This window comes from Ammospiza nelsoni, chromosome 4, assembly GCF_027579445.1.
Source record: "Ammospiza nelsoni isolate bAmmNel1 chromosome 4, bAmmNel1.pri, whole genome shotgun sequence".
Classification (NCBI taxonomy): domain Eukaryota; kingdom Metazoa; phylum Chordata; class Aves; order Passeriformes; family Passerellidae; genus Ammospiza; species Ammospiza nelsoni.
In genome coordinates this window covers 13,866,050-13,886,063 of record NC_080636.1, presented here as the reverse complement: position 1 = coordinate 13,886,063, position 20,014 = coordinate 13,866,050, and the positions used below count along the sequence as shown (strand labels likewise).

The 20,014-nt window shown below is 36.9% G+C and overlaps 1 protein-coding gene across 6 annotated transcripts in view; it reads right to left on the bottom strand.

The window, feature by feature from the left end:
* Nucleotides 1-20,014, bottom strand: part of LCORL (ligand dependent nuclear receptor corepressor like) — an 80,128-nt gene that overhangs the window by 2,553 nt on the left and 57,561 nt on the right. For 2 of the 6 annotated variants that reach the window (XM_059469770.1, XM_059469768.1), the window contains exon 7: nt 14,163-19,045. The exons of 3 other annotated variants lie outside the window; for them this stretch is intronic. In XM_059469770.1, coding sequence (XP_059325753.1) covers nt 14,163-19,045 — 4,883 coding nt within the window. Of the gene's footprint in view, nt 1-11,059; nt 12,461-14,162; nt 19,046-20,014 lie in introns of those variants that run through there. One more of the 6 variants, XM_059469769.1, reaches the window with a different exon arrangement.

The following is a 20,014-nucleotide window of genomic DNA, read 5'->3' as shown; positions in this document are numbered from 1 at the left end:
CACTGCCCCCATGCTCTGCATGTCCTTGTGTCATTATTCAGCCTCTGTCTTTTGTCTTGTTTTGCCTTGTGCCCTTTTCCTCTGGTTGCTCTGATCTTTTCCTTCCTGCAGGAAAAGGAGTGCAGGTGTAGATGATGGACAGGACTTCAGTCAGCAAGGTTACTTTCTTGAGTTTACAACCTCTTCAGACTTGGATCTTTGCCCTCAGGAAGTGAAAGGCTTTTCTTATGACATGGGATTAAGTGCAGATGGAAGATGGTGTTAAGGATTCAGTTAGCAGCTCTCCTCACCCCTACTGACTTTGTGCTTTTCAGGCAGGGCCATGTAGCAAAACAGAACTTCTAACTTCCCAACAGCTAAATGAAGGATAGGGCAGGAATGTTTTGGTCTGGTTTTTTTTTTTTTTTAAGAGTTGGGGTGGTTTGGGTTTTGTTGTTTTTTTTTTTTTTTTTTTTTTTGGTGGTGCAGGTATACACCTGCAAAATACTTTAAATCCCAGCATTTCTACTGTCATTACAGCAGTGTAGACAGATAAACTGTGTTGAATGCTGGGCAAGGGCCAGACAGAAAAAGCCAAAGGTTTTCTGTTCATTGTATGACCTGGCACCTTCCTTCTGTAGATCAACTGGGAATTGCACCAAGCTGCCAAGGGCCATTTTCCAAACTACACTGCTGGTGCTAACAGTGTATCCTAGATTTGGTGCAACTGTGGCCATCATTCCTTCTCATTTGCTTGGACTATAAATGAAAATGCTGAGTGCTAGTATAGCATCCAACAGCCCTTTCCAAGGACTCTGCTCTGTCAGGAACTGTCCTACTCTTCATATTTTAGGTTTGTACAGGTTTCTGTACAAAGTGCAATGGGCAGGACTGAAGTTGCAAAGCTAGAACTGGAGTATGTGTTGATAATTTTCATGTGGTGATCTATTTACCTCTCAGAGAACTCTAGGAAACTCAATACTTTGCTTTTTAAATAAATGCATAAAAACAGGAATAGAAAGTGTTAATTTTTTCCCCAGTTCCTCAGTATGGGTAACATCAACACAAAAAGTGAAAGTACTTTAGAAAATTTTACTTTAATAAAAAGTAAGTGGAAAATAATATGGTTAGAGATCTGCTTTAATATATTTGTTAACCAAGAAGAACCTAGTCTTTCATCTTGCTTTTCATTCCTTTACTTGTAGTGATTTCTTTTCCAGCTGTTGATGTAACAAGGTAAAAAACCTGTGTATTTAAATATTTTTAAATCAGAGAATGTAATTAAAGGGACAAAGTCAAGCTCCAGAAGCCATGGAGCCTATTTCAGGAGAGCCTGGAAGAGTATCCCCACTTTACAGCCCCTGGAGCTCTGCACTACCAACACACACCAGTAAGAAGATGGCATTTAATTCCCTAAACACCAGGCATATACTGACCTTACACAATGGTCTCTAAAAAGGTCAGAATTCCCAGTTCTGATGCCCTGTGTTTACCATGCCTGCAATCATCATCAGTTTTGTTTTTATTCACCTGGGACTCAGTTAATCAGTTTCCATGCATGTGATTTGTGGAAGTCAGCTACAGGAGTTTCTGTGACATGGAACATCATAAACTCAAGCCATGGCATATCCAATAGCTCTCTTTTCACTGGGGAATTTGAAGACAGGACAACAGTGCTGAAATCCCAGTGAAAAAGGTGAAAACCATCTTTATTTTTTTCACAATTTGTACAACAAATTAGTGAGATATCTTGAAAACTCACCATTTTTTCTTCATCTTAAATTAAGCTACCCTTTCCTAGCCCTTTTCTCTAAATAGTCTTGAAGCGCTGGTAACATATTTACTGCTTAATTGAAAAGATTTTATATTTCACCATGTATAATAACTGATCCATATAATTCTTGTCTCTTCTTAGAAAGTAAACAGAAAAAAAAGGCACATGGAAATGTGACTATACTTTTTGATCTGAAACAAGAGCAATCTGAAAAAATGCCTTGAGGAGGCAAATTCAGCAGCCCCTTAGCAGGTGCTCTGCCACGGTTCAGTGCAAGGGGCCTGCTCAGTCTCAGAGGCCGGACCTTCCCCAGAGCCACGTGAAGCCCAGGGGTGGCACTGAGGCCATGGCACAGCACACTGTGCACGGGGACAGGAGCAGGACACGCTGCTGGCTCCTGGGAACGGCCTCCCCTGCTCCAGGCTGCCTTTGGAAGCTGCTGCACGCCAAACCAGCGGGGCTGGAGCAGTCAGCGAGGGCTTCAGGGTGGTTCTGCGTGTGCTGGAACTCCCAGCTCCCCCACCACCATTACTGAATTTACCATCTTTGAACAGTGCTGCAGAAGGGGTGGATTGCCTGTGCTGTTCTAACAAATTACCCCTGTGTGACTCTAACTCAGCAGCCACATCACAGTAACACCGATGGACTCTCAGGTGCTCTCTGGTCTCCTTGGCTAAGCAGAGAACCCTGTGTATGGTTAAGTTTCCAGACCTGCTATAAGGATCCCTAAAGGGATCATCCCTCCCCACAAAAATCTCCTCCTATCATTAAATAAAAAGGAATAAATAGAAACGTTTGAATTCAACCCTCTACTAAAGTAAGCAGTGAGAGGCCTCCCCATGCTCCTAAGTGCTAAAGAAAAGCTTGTTCTTTTCCACACTTCCTGTTAAAACTGCCTCAATACAACTTTTTTTTTACTTTTTTTTTTAATTCAAATTTCTTTCTTTAGTTTTACCCAAATCATCATTATACTGTTATAAATACTGCTTTTTAATGGCAGGATGGGAGAGCAACACCAGAAAATTTGAGGCTGCCAAGTACAAAAGGAAAATAATATTCTTTCAAGTGCTTATTTTCTCTGCAGTTTGGAGCCACATTCTTCTAGAAAAACAGGATATTTGACACCTGTTGTTGTTGTATGAAAATGATAAAAAATATCTGGCTAGCTCAACTCCATATATTTGCTGAGTTAATCTGTCACAACAGGTTGAAAAAAAGTAGAAAAAAGAAAAAATAGGAATGGGTAAAAATATCTCTTATCTGTTAGGTCAGTCCTCAGCATTTCCCAGAGACTGCCATCAATGCTGTGTGCTTGTGTGCTGTAAAACAGCTATGAAAGCATCACTGCAGGGCTGTGTTTCTCTAAGTCTTTTGCAACACCTACAGATAAAAACATCTCCTTCCCCACTATTTAGGAGCAAGGTCAAACTGGCTCTTACCCTCCTGTCTGACAGAAATTCTGCAAAGTGCACTTGTTAAACACTGCCAGCAGAGATTGCAGACTGGCAGCTTGGAAAGCATAAGAGCATCTGTGACACACAGCACTGACTCGGGGCTTTTACAGAAAGGTTTCAAAAACACTGAGTTGAAACAGTAAAACTTCAGCAGAATTAAAAAAAAATGTTCTCTGTACAAACCCTGCTCAAACAACTTCTCAAAAAAGGAACTGGTGGAATACACTAGATTAAAATCTACAATGAATGCAGCAGCCTCAATATGACTTCCAGCAGAGACTGATTTGGTAATGTAATATATATTGAAAAGACAGCAAACCAAGCATGCACAGTCTGACTGATTGTGTCTAAAATTTAAACTCATTTTTTCCACAATGCCAAAACCCAGCAGCAAAGAAATCTACGAAGAAAATTTTAATGTCTCATTTACCAACAGGACTCTCATTGCAGTATGAAATAACATATTTCAGATGAGAGGATGGAATCTCATTTGGGAATCAGAGAAAAAAATGCGCTGGAAATCAATCAAAGCAAGATGGGGAGATAAGCAATATTCAGGGAGTCTTGAAAGTCAGATATAAGGGCTGAGTGCTAAGACAAACAAAACAGCACAGAACACCAAGACAGGAGGTGAACTGAAAGGAGACAAAAAAACAGAGTGAGAAGTCAGTACCAGCCAGAATCCCAGACTGAAATTATAGTGGAAAATTTATTTTGCTCTTCAGACTAACTCAGAGTTGAGTCTTGGTTTGAGAAGGAAAAAAACAAACAAAAAAAAAGGAAATATGAGTGAAATACATACAAAATATATGTGAAAGACAGCAAGAAGAGGCAAGTAGGATTTTGTGAGCACTCTTGGCCTGTCAGTGAAAGAGCATCACTAACTGGTAGCTTTTTTCTGAATTTCTATATTGAGATACCAACACACTGTTCAAGCTTTAACTTGCACAGAGCAAAATTACACAGCAGCACCGGTCATTGGTACTTCATCTTCAAAGACCAAGCACAACAGTAGCACTGAACAGCAGGTGGTTACATTTTCAGGTAAACATTTGGCAAGTGAAATGGATGGCAACAGTTTGAGAGTGCAGGTAGAGAAATAACACAACTTGCTCCCCAAAACCAGTCAGCCTCAGAAAACTACACACATCAGATCATAGGCAACATAAAAGGTTTAAATTGCAATTTCATTCAAGAATTCAGGAACTACAGCTCTTTTTAAAAATAAATTAATCAGGCTTGCACAGCCATGGAAGTACAGAGCTCCATTCTAATGGCTCCCCAAAATACAAGGCAGACTTGAATATATGTTGTCTAAATAGCAACAACATTCCTTTCCCAATTATTTAAAGCAGCCTGACTGAGAAGGTTTTGTAGAACAGTGATCTTTTTGACAGGAACCACCATGTTTTGTGGTGTTACAGACTCTAGCAGTCCACAGAAGACAAGAACAAGGAAGTAGAATATTAATGTAAGCTGTCATGAAGAACTCATTAAATTTTGGGGTGTAATTTCCTAGTGATGATAGTACATAACCAGTTAAAGAGAAAAAAAATAATCCTATGATCTCAAACTGTTCATAGCATACTGTCTTAAAAGATCTTGGTACCAAAAAGCAGCTAAGATTCTAACAGTTGAAAGGCAGCATCATTAATGTGATGATGAACATAATGAACTCTTAGCTTCTAGGCACCACCCCAAAACAAGCCTCCTCCTGATCACCAATCCCCTGAAAGAAAACTAATTTCTAGTTATGACTAGAAGCTAGCAGCATGTAAATAAATAAAACCCCTCAACACCTGTTGTGAAGATGAGCACTGTTGTATTTGACTTACAAATATACTATAACAGAAGAAAAGCTTTTGTTATTTTTTTCTATCTGATCCTAATGAAGAAAGGTTTGGAAGGAGGCTGGGGGCTCAGAACAGTGTGTGCTGCTGGTTCGGGCTGTTCTGAGGAAGCACAATGTCCCCATCTCAGTGCTGGGATGAATGCAGCTGTGGAAGTCCTGCCACTTGAGCTCAAACCTTTAATCCATAACAGGTTTTTTACATTATAAATGCAATTATGTTATGGAGAGAGATCATCTCAGAAACATGATGAGACAGTCCCTGGGTGGTTTAAAACCCACCAGACTTCTGAATTCAGGAAGGTCAAACAGCAATTTGCAAATAAGTAATTTCCTTTTCTGAGATTTCTACTACTTAAATGTAATTTAAAACCAGCTGTAAGTAGTAAACTGATAAATAGGAAATGTCAGCAACAAATACGATACACAAGAGGATTTATTCAAGCACACATCACAAGAACTTTAAACTAGAAAGACAGGTAGCAACAACAACCAAATTTAAAGAACTGATACCTCAAGTATAGCTCTTAAATATTTACTTGCGGTGTAAATATATTTCTTACATTTTAAAAATAAATTATTATTATTGAATGTTTTGAAAATTATGCTAATTGCCCCAGTAAAAACACTAAGCCTAACTTTAAGTAGTTTTTTTCCCCCTAAAATTTACCCTGCATTCAAAATGAAAGAATTTACACATAGGCAAAAGAGCACAATTCAACTGAGAATAAAAATTTATTTTTCAAGAAAAATATTTTAAGTCATTCTTACAGCTTTTAGACAAGATTTTTTCTGGTAGGTTTCCATTTCATGTACAGGGAAATAATCCATTGTTTGGAGCAAGATTTCAATAGTTTGAAATAAGACAGCTTTGAGGGCAGGCCTGGGTCAGTAAAATATCAGGTATAATCTCTGAGTATATGCGAAATTCACACCTTAGGTAACAGGAACCTGTGACAAGATCTATCTGAAAAGACTGACTTCCCTGAATATCTTAATTTTCATGTATGCATGCAGTTTAATATGAAATGTGAAAGCCTCATTATTCTAATTCCTAGCAGAATCATAACTTAGAAATATTCTACCCTGAGCTACAAAATGAAAACAAAGAGTAAGACCTGCTTGGAAAAACCTGATTGTATCACATTACTCACTTATGGCTTGACAGTTGATATAAAACATCCCAAACCAAGCAGAAATTCAGACTTATGCTTTTAAAAGTTTTTTAAGTCCTAAGTTAATTTTAAGGCCATTTCTACTGGTATACATGAAGTAAGAAAAGTAGGTCTAAAGTTGATTTAACTGAAGGAAGAGCTGCAATCAAGTTAAGATACCTGCCCCACTTACAGATAAACCATGATGAAAGAGAGAAGCAGATTCCTCCTATGGATGCCCAGAAGTGACAGAAGTGAGTGGGGGATGGAGAGCAGGGGAGTGCACAGCCACTGAAAGAAAGTGTGAAACTCCTGCCTAAATTTAATTTGTGGTAAGGAACCAATACAGCTGAAAGCAGATATAAGTCAGGTGAGTTTCTGCTGTTGAAAAGACAAATCAAACAGTAAAACCTGGACAGACTGAAATCAAAGAATAGAATACAGAAAAGGGCACATTGCCTCCATAAATCATGAAGTTTCTCACTAAAGGTTTACAACCTCTTGACACAGCAAGAGATAACATTATCTGTGCTCCAAAGAAATGGAAGAATAATCTAAACAGCCTTTACTGATGTCTAGAACATGAGAAGAATCAGCATTAAAAAATGGTCCCCTTTTAGTTTTGAAAAAATGCAAAGAAACAAAAATTGTCTGACCTGTCCCACAAGGACAGAATGTGCAACTTGCCATGAATAGGGCAGCAGAAATGAATTTGTCTAGAGTTATAAAGCATCCAGAGCTATTGGCCCAAAAGCATGGAGATAGGAAGATGAAATTATTTAAATATCTTGATCTTGGAAAAGACATATCTCTACACTGTAGGAAAAAATTAAATTACCTGGTCTTCAATATGAAAAACCGGATTAAAAATCTGGTATGGCTTTTTACAAAAGAATTTCTGTACCTGGGTTTGAAGAAATCTATGACAAAAACTGATATTTTGCTCATGGTATTAAAAATCTCTTGGCAAGTGTATGGACCAGACAGAATGGACCAGCCAAAGTACACAATGAGAAACATGCAGTAAAAAATCAAAACAGGAATAAAACTGGGCTGCACTCATCTTCTGGAGAAAATCCTTTGGCACTCACAAACACACAGCTTGGCATAAAATGAAAGCTGATGCATGATCTGAGGATCAGTTTGGTGCTAAAGGAGAGCAAAGCATGAAAGCAGCACGCAGAGAAATGTGGAATACCCAGAGTGCAATGGCCTGGCTGCTCTGAACCGTGGCTCAGACACGGCTCTGAATGAACAAGAGGAGCACAGCAAAGGTGTGCAATGAACAGCAGCTCAGCAGGACAGGACAGGCACTGCTGGGACAAAGGCACAGGCAGCCATCCCTGAGCACAGAGGAAGCACAGGTCAATGCTGTACTGCAACACCACAAACAAGTGTCGTGAGACACAGAAAGGAGCAGTTCAGCCAACACAGGAAGAGACAGCCAATGGCAAAGGTGCAATTTTCTCTACAGGACCAGAGCTGATGTGCAATGATTTGACATCTCAATTGAGCTCATCACACTCCTTGAAAAAGTATGTACATCTTTCTACAAAAAAGTACAAAATTGCAGGGAAAACATAGACAATCTGATTTATTAAGTGAGTAATTAATATAAAAAAGTTCATGAAGAATCACACACCGAGAATGAAATATAAAGTGAGCATTTAGATGAGAAAACAAGTCAGTCTGCTGAAAGCTGGCAATGCAACAGTGGTAAAAAAGAAATAACAGATGAAGGAGATACGGTTTTCAAGATGGTATCTCATGCATTGAAAGGAGACAATGGAGGAAGATGTGTCTCAAGAACAGCATTATTTTATAAAGTTACAATGCAACCAATCAAAACATTGAGTCCTCACCTGGTTAGGACTGTGGAGTATGTATTAATTATTACTCAGTGACAATAATTTCAATCTTCTATTTGACTAGCGGTGAAATAAGATTTACTTTTCTAGCTTTTTATAAAGCTCTACTGAAAAAAACCCTTGTGAGCAACAGAGGAAAAAATTCTAAATAACTTCCCAATTGGCATCTAAATCAAGGTTCTACTTGCAGTTTTTCAAAGAAGTGATTTTCTCTTAAAGTCATACCTTAGAAAGGTTCACAGGTAGGACATATCCCTATATAAATATATTCAGGCACAGGTCTATATATCACACATTTCTATATAATTGTATTTGGTAAAACCCATAATTCTGATTTCCAAATGTTTTCCTCTGATTTTTTTCAAAATACCTAATAATAAAAATCCTTAAATAACTATGAAGTAAACATGGCTAATGAGGACTCCATAAACTTTTTTTTTATTGAGATGACACACCCAGAAGCACCATCACATTTGAGATGACACTGAGTACAGGAAGCAGGACTCTGCCCCAAGTGCCACCAAGGGCAAACCCACCAAGCTGAAATGCTGTGGTGGGGTGTGCACAGCAATATTGGCAAAATGCTGATCTTAAAATATTAGACTTCTTGTAGACAGCAATTTCCTTTCAGATACATCCATCCAATTAGTTGCTGATCATTGTAAAAATATCTGTCTTAATTAGAACCTGAAGGTTGCCAACAGCTTTCAGAAACACACAGCATTCTCAGTGACACCCAAGATTCAAGGACATTTTACAGAACCTTTCTTTTCCATGCTGACCACAGGAAATATTGGAGAAACAAAGCCTTTTGCTAAGGAAATACTGTCCTTAAAATATGGCAAAATTACTATTTCTATTAAATTAATATCCAGTTACCAAATAACAAAAACATTTCTATTAGTCTCAAAGGTTGTTTAAACAATATCTTTAAGGCACAGCTATTTTAGCAAAATTCAATGACACTGCAAGCAAAAGAATGAACAGTGAATAAAAGTGGCATCATATTTGGCTTACAAGTCTGAAAATTATTTCAAACCATCAAGGGTCTGACTAAAACTATTCTTTTAGGAGTGAAAGATGAATTAGAAAGGGAAAATCTACCCAAGAATACATGCAAACAACAACCCAGTCATGTCACACCATTTAAAATTTCCTCCCTTGACTATGGAACCAGAATCTGCACTTTTTGAATGTAATTAACTGAAGATTCCATGTAAGACACTTTCCAAAGATGTGGTGAAAATAGAAAAGCAGCACTAGCTTTAGCATATCAACAATAGAGAAATGCCAAGAGGCACAGTACAGAGGTTTCTATGAATTTCTACAGCATCTCTCTTGAACTATTTTCAACACCAAAATATGGAATTGTCTCAGCAAAATTAATGTGCTCTGGTCATGGTCAGACTACATGAATACTTAATTTACAGGTTACCTCTTCACAGGCTCTGTTAATTGACTTCCCTCCTTTTCTATCTAACAGCAACAGAAGCTCTGCTTTAAGGCCATGAACTCTCAACAGAAGAGAGGATTTTAAAAAGGATATGTACTTGTCAGATTTTCAAAAGCACTGTGCAGGCCTTGGAAAAATGCTATTTTCTCTTCTAGTAAAAGGCTTTCAAAGGAAGACAGAAGATTGTCTATATTTATTTAGTATTACCAGTTCCCTAAAGAAAGCTGAAAAATCTAGCCATTTCCTCAGGACCAAGGACAAATAGGAAAATATGACTATGAGTTTCTCAGTTTTTGAAGAGGTAAAATTAAAAACAGACAGCAAAGCCATACTGAATAAAATGATGAAAAAATCACCCCAGCTTAGGTATAAAACTGGGTATATAAATTCTACACAAAGGCCTAATGATCTAAACTACAGAACACTAAGCTACAGAAAACTACATATCGTAGCAGGTAAAGAAATTTGAAGACCCCAGAGCCAAGTTCTTTAAAAAAGTCCATTATTCAAAGAAGCAAGAATAAAAATCCTTAGCTCAGAACCCTCAAAAGAAGATGAGTAAAAGCATACTCTAAGACAATATGCAAATCAAAAATAAAACTGAACAGCACCCAAAACCTACACACCCCACATTAGATCACCTGATGTGAGAAAAAGAAAAGGAAAGAAGAATATGTAATTTGGCAAGTAGAATCCCAGAGTGTGAAACAAAATGGAGCATTAGAATGTGGCATGGGAGCTGCTGCTGTTCCATCATGGGGAATGAGGCAGAGACCATTAAGTTCATTAAATGAGTAAGGATTTACTACACATGTACAGTCATCTACATATCAAGTTACCTTTCTGCTTTTACACTTCTGCATTAAAACTGGCCCACTTACTGTGAACAGACATGCAATTCATATTCTTCTTATATTTCTATTAGTGCTCTTACTTTGGTTTATGTCTGCCTGTGAAAAGGTAACTTCTTGTCTGAACAGCTACAGGCATGAAAATTTCTATCTGCTTACTCTGCATCACAGGTAAAATTTATTTTAGAGCAAGTAACCCTCTGATGAAAAGATTTTGTGAAAAGAGCCTTCTTAAAATCAACAGATTTAATGACTGTTACTCAATGTCTCCTCTGCACTTTTCCTAACCCAATATTTTAAATTTGTCACTGATTAGGGGTATAGAATGTGGTCCTTGATGAAAGCTGACCAGCCTGCTAAAACCAATCTTGTCTGCCACCAGGTCATTCACAGTAGAAGGGAAGTGATCCCCATTTGTAGCTTTATTATTACTGGATATCACTACCATGACACAAATAAGCAACAACACTGGAATATTAAATCCATTCTAACACAGATGTGTAAAAAAGAATTCACAAAAATTTCCCTTCCATTTTTTTGCAAACTTATAGTAATGGAAGCTAAGTTTAAGAAAATGCTTGTCTGTGATATTAACACAGATGTTATTCTATGTGCAGAATGAAGAGACCAATTAGACACAACACCGAAGTTTTCATAGTTATGATTCTTCACTCTTGCAGCCAACTTTGAAATTACCACAAAAAATTAGCAAATTCTCTTTTCAAGAACTGCACAAACTTGATTTAATTAAGGTAAAATATAAAAACCATATCCAAACTTAATACAAAATTAAAATTGAAAAGTCATATTCTCTCCTGAAAAATCCAATAGATCTGTTCTAAAACTCCACACCACTTGAAGAAAAGTGAAAATATAAAGGTGAAAATTTTATTAAAAGTTCATGTTAGATGAAAATATCCTAACTTTAAGTGACAGCAATCTATTTTGAAAATGCAAACTGCCACCCTGATATGAAGGCCAAGAGCACAGGTCTGTGATGTCAGCTCTCCCTGCTACCATAGAAGATTCACAGTCTCTTTTCCATCTGTATGAAGTCCACACCCTTTGAAGCAGATTTTTAAAACATTTAGTACATTGTAAGATTGTAAAATGGAGTATTTTACACATCCCAGTTTTATTGTTGGATTAATAGTTTTTTTGTATTTTAGCTTGGCTTTCTTGACACCTTTTGCCCAAGTCCAAAGCATGTTAATGTGACCTTCAATGTTACAAGTGAAGTACTCTTGTGAAAAGAAAACAAGTGCTTTCCTAAAAACAAGCTTATGTAATTTTCTTTGCACAATGGAGAATAATAGCATTTCAGTGTTGCTAAAGAAATTAAAATTGCCAGAAGATGGATTTAGAGTAAAAGGGAACTGCCCCTCAACACATCAAATGCATTGTGGAAGCAACAGTTCAGAAGTATAAACAAACATCAAATGGACCCATGTGTCTACCAGCCACCTTATCTTGAATACAACAGGCAATGAGAAAAAGCAATTAACTCTTTTCTGTTGCTGCAATGAGTGCATGGCTAGCTCTGGTTGTTGGACACTACCTTGAGCTGTAAGAATTCAATTGTTTATTCCTGCTTGCACATGCTAATAAAAAAACCAAGAGTACATAAAAAGTTTGGTAACAACATTCTGCCCACCTGCCACAATGGTTCACAATAAAACAGCACCACATCTCTCTCTTTAAGAACATTTGGTAAGACCCCATGTTTAAGAAAAACTTCAAATACTGACCATAAATGTGTCTATAGCAACATTTCAAGCATGACAACAGAACAATGATATAGTTTATGATACCACATAAACAAAAATACAATCCAAAGAACACATGAACGAAACATGTTTTCATGTGCATTTAACTCCCAGATGCAGGAATTATGTTTGAAGTCACATGCATGCCCAGCTAGAAATCATGTTGCTTCTTTTTAGGGAGTAGCTATGTTAGACTAAAAATATTTGTATGATTTCCTTGGCTGGTGCAGAAAGTACACAATGTTGAGTCAACACAGCAAAACAAGACATCCTTCCAATATCAGACAATCCTCTGACAGTGCAATAGTACCCCTAAGAAAGATCTGGGGTTACAAGTGTGGAGACAATTCCAGAATCATCATTCTTTGTCTTTTAACATTTCCTTTTTCAATTAATTTCCTATCATAGTTTTTCTGAAGACAATGACTGATATGAGAAACCATGAGTAAAAGGGAAAACAACAAAAACTGTAAATGAAGTAATGTAAAATATCAAAATAGTTATCAGATTTCCTGAAAATCCAAAACTAAAGGATGAAAGTTATCAGGTAGATAAAATTGAGTCCCAATTAAAACTAACATGAGACCGGATCACAGTAATAGGTCTTGCATTACCATAGAAACAAAACATTTACAGATAAATATAATTGGAATGTAACATTTTCTCAACAAGTTACAAGTATGAGAGAGCTCTTTCTTCATTTGCAATATAGAAATGGGTATATTCTATCCTTTCCTAGTTTGTCTTTTTTCTTTTTTTAACAGCAATTTTGTGTCAAAGTTTGAACTTCTTAAAAACAAGTTATTTATGTTGAGCTTGGCTGCAGATCAATGAATCAAAATACAAAAGAGCAATCCATAGATAAAAAAATGCTGTATATTGGAAAAAGCAGGGTTATACTGAATGAGCTTAATAGGAAGAATTCTATATATCACATGAAGTACAAAAGAAATAAAGCATACAAGAGCCATTATATTGTTTATATTACAACTTAAATTAACCTTTCCCTTTATTATCAGAGATCCTTTTCTAAAACATAGAATACAAAAGAGGACCTAAAGTTTTTACCTGATATTTTGAATAGGGTTATGATATTTGGCCAATATCAGATTAGCTAATACAATATTGTTTCTACAAAGGTAGCAACTTAAATCACATTGCAGGAGTTGTGAGAGGATTTCACACCTTAGCAATTTTGTTGAAATGAGTTAAGACTTCTGTTTAAGGATATCTCTTCACCCAACAGAAGAAATAATTACAAAACAGATGTGCCCTCTTTCTAAGTAATATAATGGCCTTTTTGAGATCACAGTTGTATTACAATGTATTTATAAATACCTATCTTTAAAAAATGATTTAATTTCACACTAGCCTAAAAGATTCCAAGCCAAAGTATTAAGCAGAGTAACTGTATATTGTTCTTGTGAAAAATAATTTTGCATTTTAAATTGTTGTATAAGGATTCAATGTGCAAACCCCTTAGAGTCGGCAGATTTCACTTGGCATGGGAAGGATACTAAAATGGGTCTCTGACTAAATAATTTTCAGAAGTACAAAATACTATCTTTTACTGTAAAATTACAAAAATATGACTGATTTGTAACAGTAATCATCCAATGAGAATTTTTTAAAACCAGCTATATGCTAATGCATTGAATTTATGCTTTATTTTATAGCTTATTCCTCCTCACACTATGAGAAACTACACAATGTAATGAAATTCTGTTCCTTTTGAACTCAATAGCCAGTTGTGACTGACTACAGAATGCCAGAACTTCTTGTCTGTCTAAACTATATTGGTTAGCTTATCAGAGCTGAAAGAATGGTGCAAAACATTATAAACATTTTAAAATTGCACTTTCTGAATTATTCTGATGTTATGCAATGTTTGATTTCATGACTTGTCTGAAATTAAAATGAGTAACATGCAATAAACAAAAAAGTGCCTAGTTGTTTGACTTCTCCAATTCTTTAGGATTTCAATTTTAAGATGAAGTGGGGAACAAGAACTTACCTACTTGGTACTTTGGGTAATAAGGTGCCATTTGTCCACTACTGCATGATTGTCTCTTATGCCTTTTTCTTAAATTTGTATCAGTGGTCTCCCATTGTGGACTTTTCCTTTTGTTTATTCTAGTAAGACCTTCAGAACTACCAGCAGGATTATCGTCCTGGTTTACACCACTACTTAATTTTCTGCTGTGAAACTGGCCATCCAGCTTTTCAATCACTTTAGAAGAATTAGATCCTTTAGATGTTTCCACTTCATTTTCTTGTTTCTTTAATGTATTTTGTTTAGTAGAATGGGACCTTAAAAGAGGACGTCTTTTTTCTTCCATAAAGGCCTGAGTGCTTTTACTGTCGACAGCTTCAGGAGAATAAATGACATTATTTAAATTAAATGAATTGTGCTGCTCAATATGGTTGATTTTTCTCAGAAATATCCTACAGTCTTTAAAGGTTTTGGCTTTCCAAGTATTTTGAAACAGTTTATCTTGGCTTTGTTCTTTTCTAACATTTTGCTGGCAATGAATTGTTCCATTTGCCTCTGAATGTGACTTAAGTATATTTGCTAAACCAGGATGTGGGTTAAAGTCAGACGATCCCATCATCTGTTCAACAAATGCATCTCTGGTTTCATTTTCAGTTGGCAAGAGGCTATTCTGAGACTCTACCAAAGTCTGAGTGGGCTGGATTTCTACTGTATTTTTCTCCTGCAGCTTGGGTGTTTCATTCTTGGTTTCCCCACTTGTACTCTTAAACAATTGGCTTTGGCAAAATAACTGCAGATTTTTCTTTTTTGATTTCCAGCCTCCAGGAGCCTGATTATAGAGCTTTTTTGTTTGTCCCCACCTATCACGCTGCAACTTCTTAAATTCATTTCTTTTTAATCTGGCTAAAGTGAAATTACTTTTCATGCTTAAGACTGGAGACCTCACCATGTTATGTAACATTTGCAATTTCCCTGCTGGTTTTGAAGGAGAGGATAGTGCAAACTTTTTAAAGTGCTTTCTGAAAGGGCAAGTGCTAGGATCAGATTGTTTCGTTTCCATCTTTATCTCTTTAGTACTAACTACCTCTAAGGGATTGCGAGCATTTGCCTTTCTCACAAGAGAGAGAGACTGTGTTTCTGTAGTTTGCATAAACCAGGTGCAGAGTTCATTCATATTACACTTTTTCTGGAACAGCATTTTTATAGGTGATGTTTCAAGTCCTACAAGGCAGGAGTCTAAAGGGTCTGACATTTCAGTATTATAGTCTTGTTCAATGGGATCCCTTTTCTCACACACACATTTGTCAAACTCACTTCCCCCCACTCTCAACCAGGTATTAGTCATCTGTTCAAATCTATTGTTTAGTTCTTCCAACAAGGTGTCACTTGAAGTGGAAGTAGGCCACCACCTGAGAGAGGGATTTGACGAAAAAATGGGATCTGATGATACCTCATTAATGGGCCCAAATCCACCATCCTTAAGATCCTTTTTAGCATTTCCTGGATTTCTCTGTTCTGAGGTATCTCTGGATGCTGTGCACTGATTGGATTGTGTAAGTTTTTCCTTTCGCTCTTTAGCTTTTTTCAAATGGAGTTTGTAAGATTTATGTAGTAAGGCACTTCTACAAGTAAATGGACTAGAAGATGCTAATGAATGCAAAAAATGCAGTGAAGGTTTTCTGTCTCTAGCAGAGTGTCTCGATGGAATTTCACGTTTTCTTGACACTGTTGTAGTAACACTGTGTGACCCATCCTCTCTAGAATCTTTCTGCATGTTCTTTACTTGACCCATATTATTGCACAGTTGATTTTTTCTTTCCTGTGGTATGTTTTTTTCTAACACATTCTGCTGTTGTAAAGGAGGCAAACCATTGCTGATGCTCACTTTTCTTTCCTGAGGTGAAAGTCTGCTGACAGTCACTGATATGCCGGAAATTTTTACTTTTGCTGGCCTGCCAGGTTTTCGAACAGTGGTTAATGGTTTCTTAATCTGCCGTATAACATTGCTGCAAGGATGTGCTGATGCCAGATTGCCCTTGATAGGCCTCACATAGTCATAACCAGAGACCTCCTTTTCAGCAGAAGGATTCTGGAAGGCTTTTACTGTTTCAGTCAAAGCATTTCCAGTTTCTGCATTGTGCCTTGCTTTGCTGGGATCATTGGCAAAATTAGAATCAATATGTTGTGTGGGCAGAATGCTGATGAGATTTAGATTACCTTCAGAAACGTGTCTCTTAGTTCTTCTTGACCTTCCAAAAACAACTGTTACAGTAATATTTTTGTTGCTGTTAACTTCTTCCATTGCTGCTGCATCAGACTTGATGCTTTTACCACCACAGCTAAGTTCAGGTCTAAGTTCTGGTTTTGTGCTTCCACTCGTGTCTACTTTTGGTTTAGGAGGCCGTCCAATGGGTCTCTTAACCTGCTTAACTACCTGAGGACCTATTTTCTTTGGTCTACCAGGTTTTCTTTTGAAAACTAATTCACTGCTACTGCTTGATTTCTCCACAACTTCATCATTTTTTTTTGAGTCATTTATGTTGATTTGACCAACTGGACAAGAGCTTGTAGCAGCTTCTGCAAAAATGCAGCTTGACCTCTCCTTAGTATCATTTTCACTGCAATCACAACCCTTGACACAGACTGCATGGGAAAGGTCACCTGTGGCCTGTTTATCTAACAAAGCGCTTGTGTGCCCCTGAAACAAACAAAGATCTGTGCTTCCCTTAGAAGATGCAGCTGCAGATGTTAATGTGTATTTGACTCCTTCATGACTGTTAACTTCTGAGACAAACATAAGCTTAATAGGACTAGAGTAGTTTAAGGGAGATGGGATCTCCCCAGCTTCAGAAGTGACATGCAAGTCCCCATTACTGGAAGTTGAACTGCTTGAATTAAAGGTCAGAGATTTCAAAAGGCTGTCTTTAATTTCTTGATCTAGAACAGTTTCTTGTGTGTTGGATGCAACACAAATTGCTTTGATTTTACTGCTGCTTGGCACCTGTGAATGTGGAAGGAAGGTTTGTCCTGTGCATCCCATTTCGCTCAGAGTGAAAGGTAAGCCCCTTCTAGTAGCTGGGTTTATAACCTGTTCATAAGCATTATCTTTTAATTTTTGGCTTATTTTGTAACTATCCAACAATGAGTTGCTAGTCTTTCTGGATAAGCTTATTGTATCTTCTAAACGCTCCACAACAACTTGCAGATTTGTGTCTCTCACAATTTTGCTTATATTTATGTCACTGCATCTTTCAGCATGAAGATTTTTATTTATTCTCATTTTTTCCAAACTTTTCAACGACTTTTTTGTACTGGATGACTTTCTAAACATGATATTGTTTGTTACATACACAGAGTACCACCCAGGAGGCACAATGTTACGTTTAGTTCTACCCAAGATTTCATTATTCTCATCCTTCAGAGGAATCGGACCAGTCTCTTTTAAGGTTGCACAATCTCCTTGTGCATTTGGGAGTTTTGCCTGGCTGGCTGCAATAGCACTGTTTTCTGAAAGAACTAAAAAGCTGGAGCTGGTCTGAAAATTAGTAAGAGGTAGATTGAAAGACTCTGTTTGGTGTGCTGGAAAGCACATTGGTTTGGTTTGGCAGTTCACACATGGGTTACTTCCAAGGTGTTGCAAAGTCTCATCTTCTATGACAGTAAAAGTATGTCTTTTATTTGGATGCATTTTATCAATTTTTTTTGTAGATTTTTTTGCATTTCTCTCAGAAATTGACTTTTTTCGTACAAGAGTTTCATCAAGGCTTGCAAGCTCCCTCTTGATTTGCAAGGTCTGTCGTCGAATGACTGGTGAGTCAGGAGAATTATACGTTGCAAATAAAGTTTCCTGACGCTTGCGAAATCTTGTCTGAATAATTTTATTTTCCACTTGTTTATCATGTTGGCGAAGTAATTCCATAAAGCTGTAATCGCTTGCCTTAGCATTATGCAAAAGAGAAGTTATGAAGTCTCCTAACTTGACATCATTTTCTGGTGCCCTGTCACTGCTAGAAAGTTTTACAAGATTTGTGGCTAGATCTGTAGTGTCTATTGATTTCAACTTCTCATTAATGCGGTCCATTAAATCTTGAAAAATGGCAGAATGTTCACCTTTCTCAGAGTTCATACAACCATCATTGCTTTCTTGGTCTGCTGATCCCAGCGCTCCATCTGAATAATCAATCTCTTTTCCTTTGCACATTTTACCTTCATACTCAAACTCTCCCTTGCTTCCTTCAGCTGGCAAGAGGGATGGAGGCTGGTTGATGGATATTTCAAGCTTGTTGTTGTCTAAAGTTGGAAAGTCCATAACCATTCCTTCCGACAATTCAAATTCTTTACTGTGTACAGGTGATAGTGGAGGTGGCGATGGACTGCGGGATCTGTTTGAATTTTTAATGCTGCTTAAGAGGTCACAGTCCTTAGCTGAATATGTACATGCTGCTGCTTTCACAGAATGCCTGTTATAATTTTGCAACTGGTCAGCACAATACTTAGGAGAACTACATGCTTTGTTCACCATTGTCTTAATACATCCAATTGCTACAGCTTGGCATGACAAAGAATGGAAATCTTTAATACAAACAGACAGAGGTGGTAAACAAGTGTTTGGCCTTTGATTTTGTAAACAGCACCTTTTTGTCAGCATGTGTCCATTGCAACTGCAAAATGGAACGTGAACATCCTCTTCAGTAAGGGAACTGGGAGTTTCAGAGTGGACCAAATGTGTTTGCTTGCAACTGCAAGCTATAGGAACATTTTCATCCTGTAATAGGAATTTTAACATAGCCAAAGTCTGTTGCCAGTGATATGAACAAAAAGACTCCAAAACTTTGTTTAATGCTGATTTTCCTTTTTCCAAATTAGCTGTTTCCTCTGAATTTGCATCAGCTGTTGAGCTTGAACTGAAAATGAAAACAAATCAAAACAAAATATAAATTACAGTAAAACACCACATCTAATGTTTGTTATAATGGTTAAACTCAACCCTATAAACCTGACATTTACAAAACAGTTCTGGTCTATTTGCAGTATTCAATCATACTTGCAAGTCACTAGCAATGATGTGCATCTTATCAGTGACAGCACTAAACTACCATTAAGAAAAATAATCATGAGAAAAAATAAAGGCAAAAAGAATAATTTGCAATACAGCTTCTTGAACCTAATTACAATTACAACAACGTTAACTTTCTGGTATTTCCAACTATTTTAACTATTAATGAAAGAAAATCTCACCAAGAACCTGGCAAGCTTGATATTACTCTCATTTCACTAACTGGGGCACAGAGAAGGTAAATGAGTGAGGTTCAAGGTTGCGGCAGAGGAAAGAATGGATCCATCTCTCCTGAATCCCACTCTTTGATATTTAAATACTCAAGTGTACTGAGTGCTCTTCAGGATACACTTTAAGGTATTTCTAAAGACATTTTTATTTCTATATTTAAAGAACACTTAACAAGCTAACAGAAAATGGAAAAAATAGCCTAGTGCTCTTTGCAGGTAAAATATTCCCTTTCAGTTTTAAAAAAAATTGCAATGGTGCATCACAAGCTCTTCATTGCAATATATTAAACACACACGTGTGTGCACACACAGATTCCTTAAACAGAAAAAGAGATAATCACCACTGAAATAACTAATTTCCAAGATAAAAGCTAATATTCTTTAAATATCCTTAAAACAGGGTAGGCCTATATTGAAGGATTGCTGAGCAGTTGTTCTCAAATGTATTAACTAAAAAAAAAAACAACTTAGAAATACTACTTTAACTATTTAATCAATTTCTTATAAATTATTAAAACTAATGTCACTACTTACCTAATCAATCATTTATACTGAAAAGCTGAAACTTTTCCATGGTAGAAATTAAT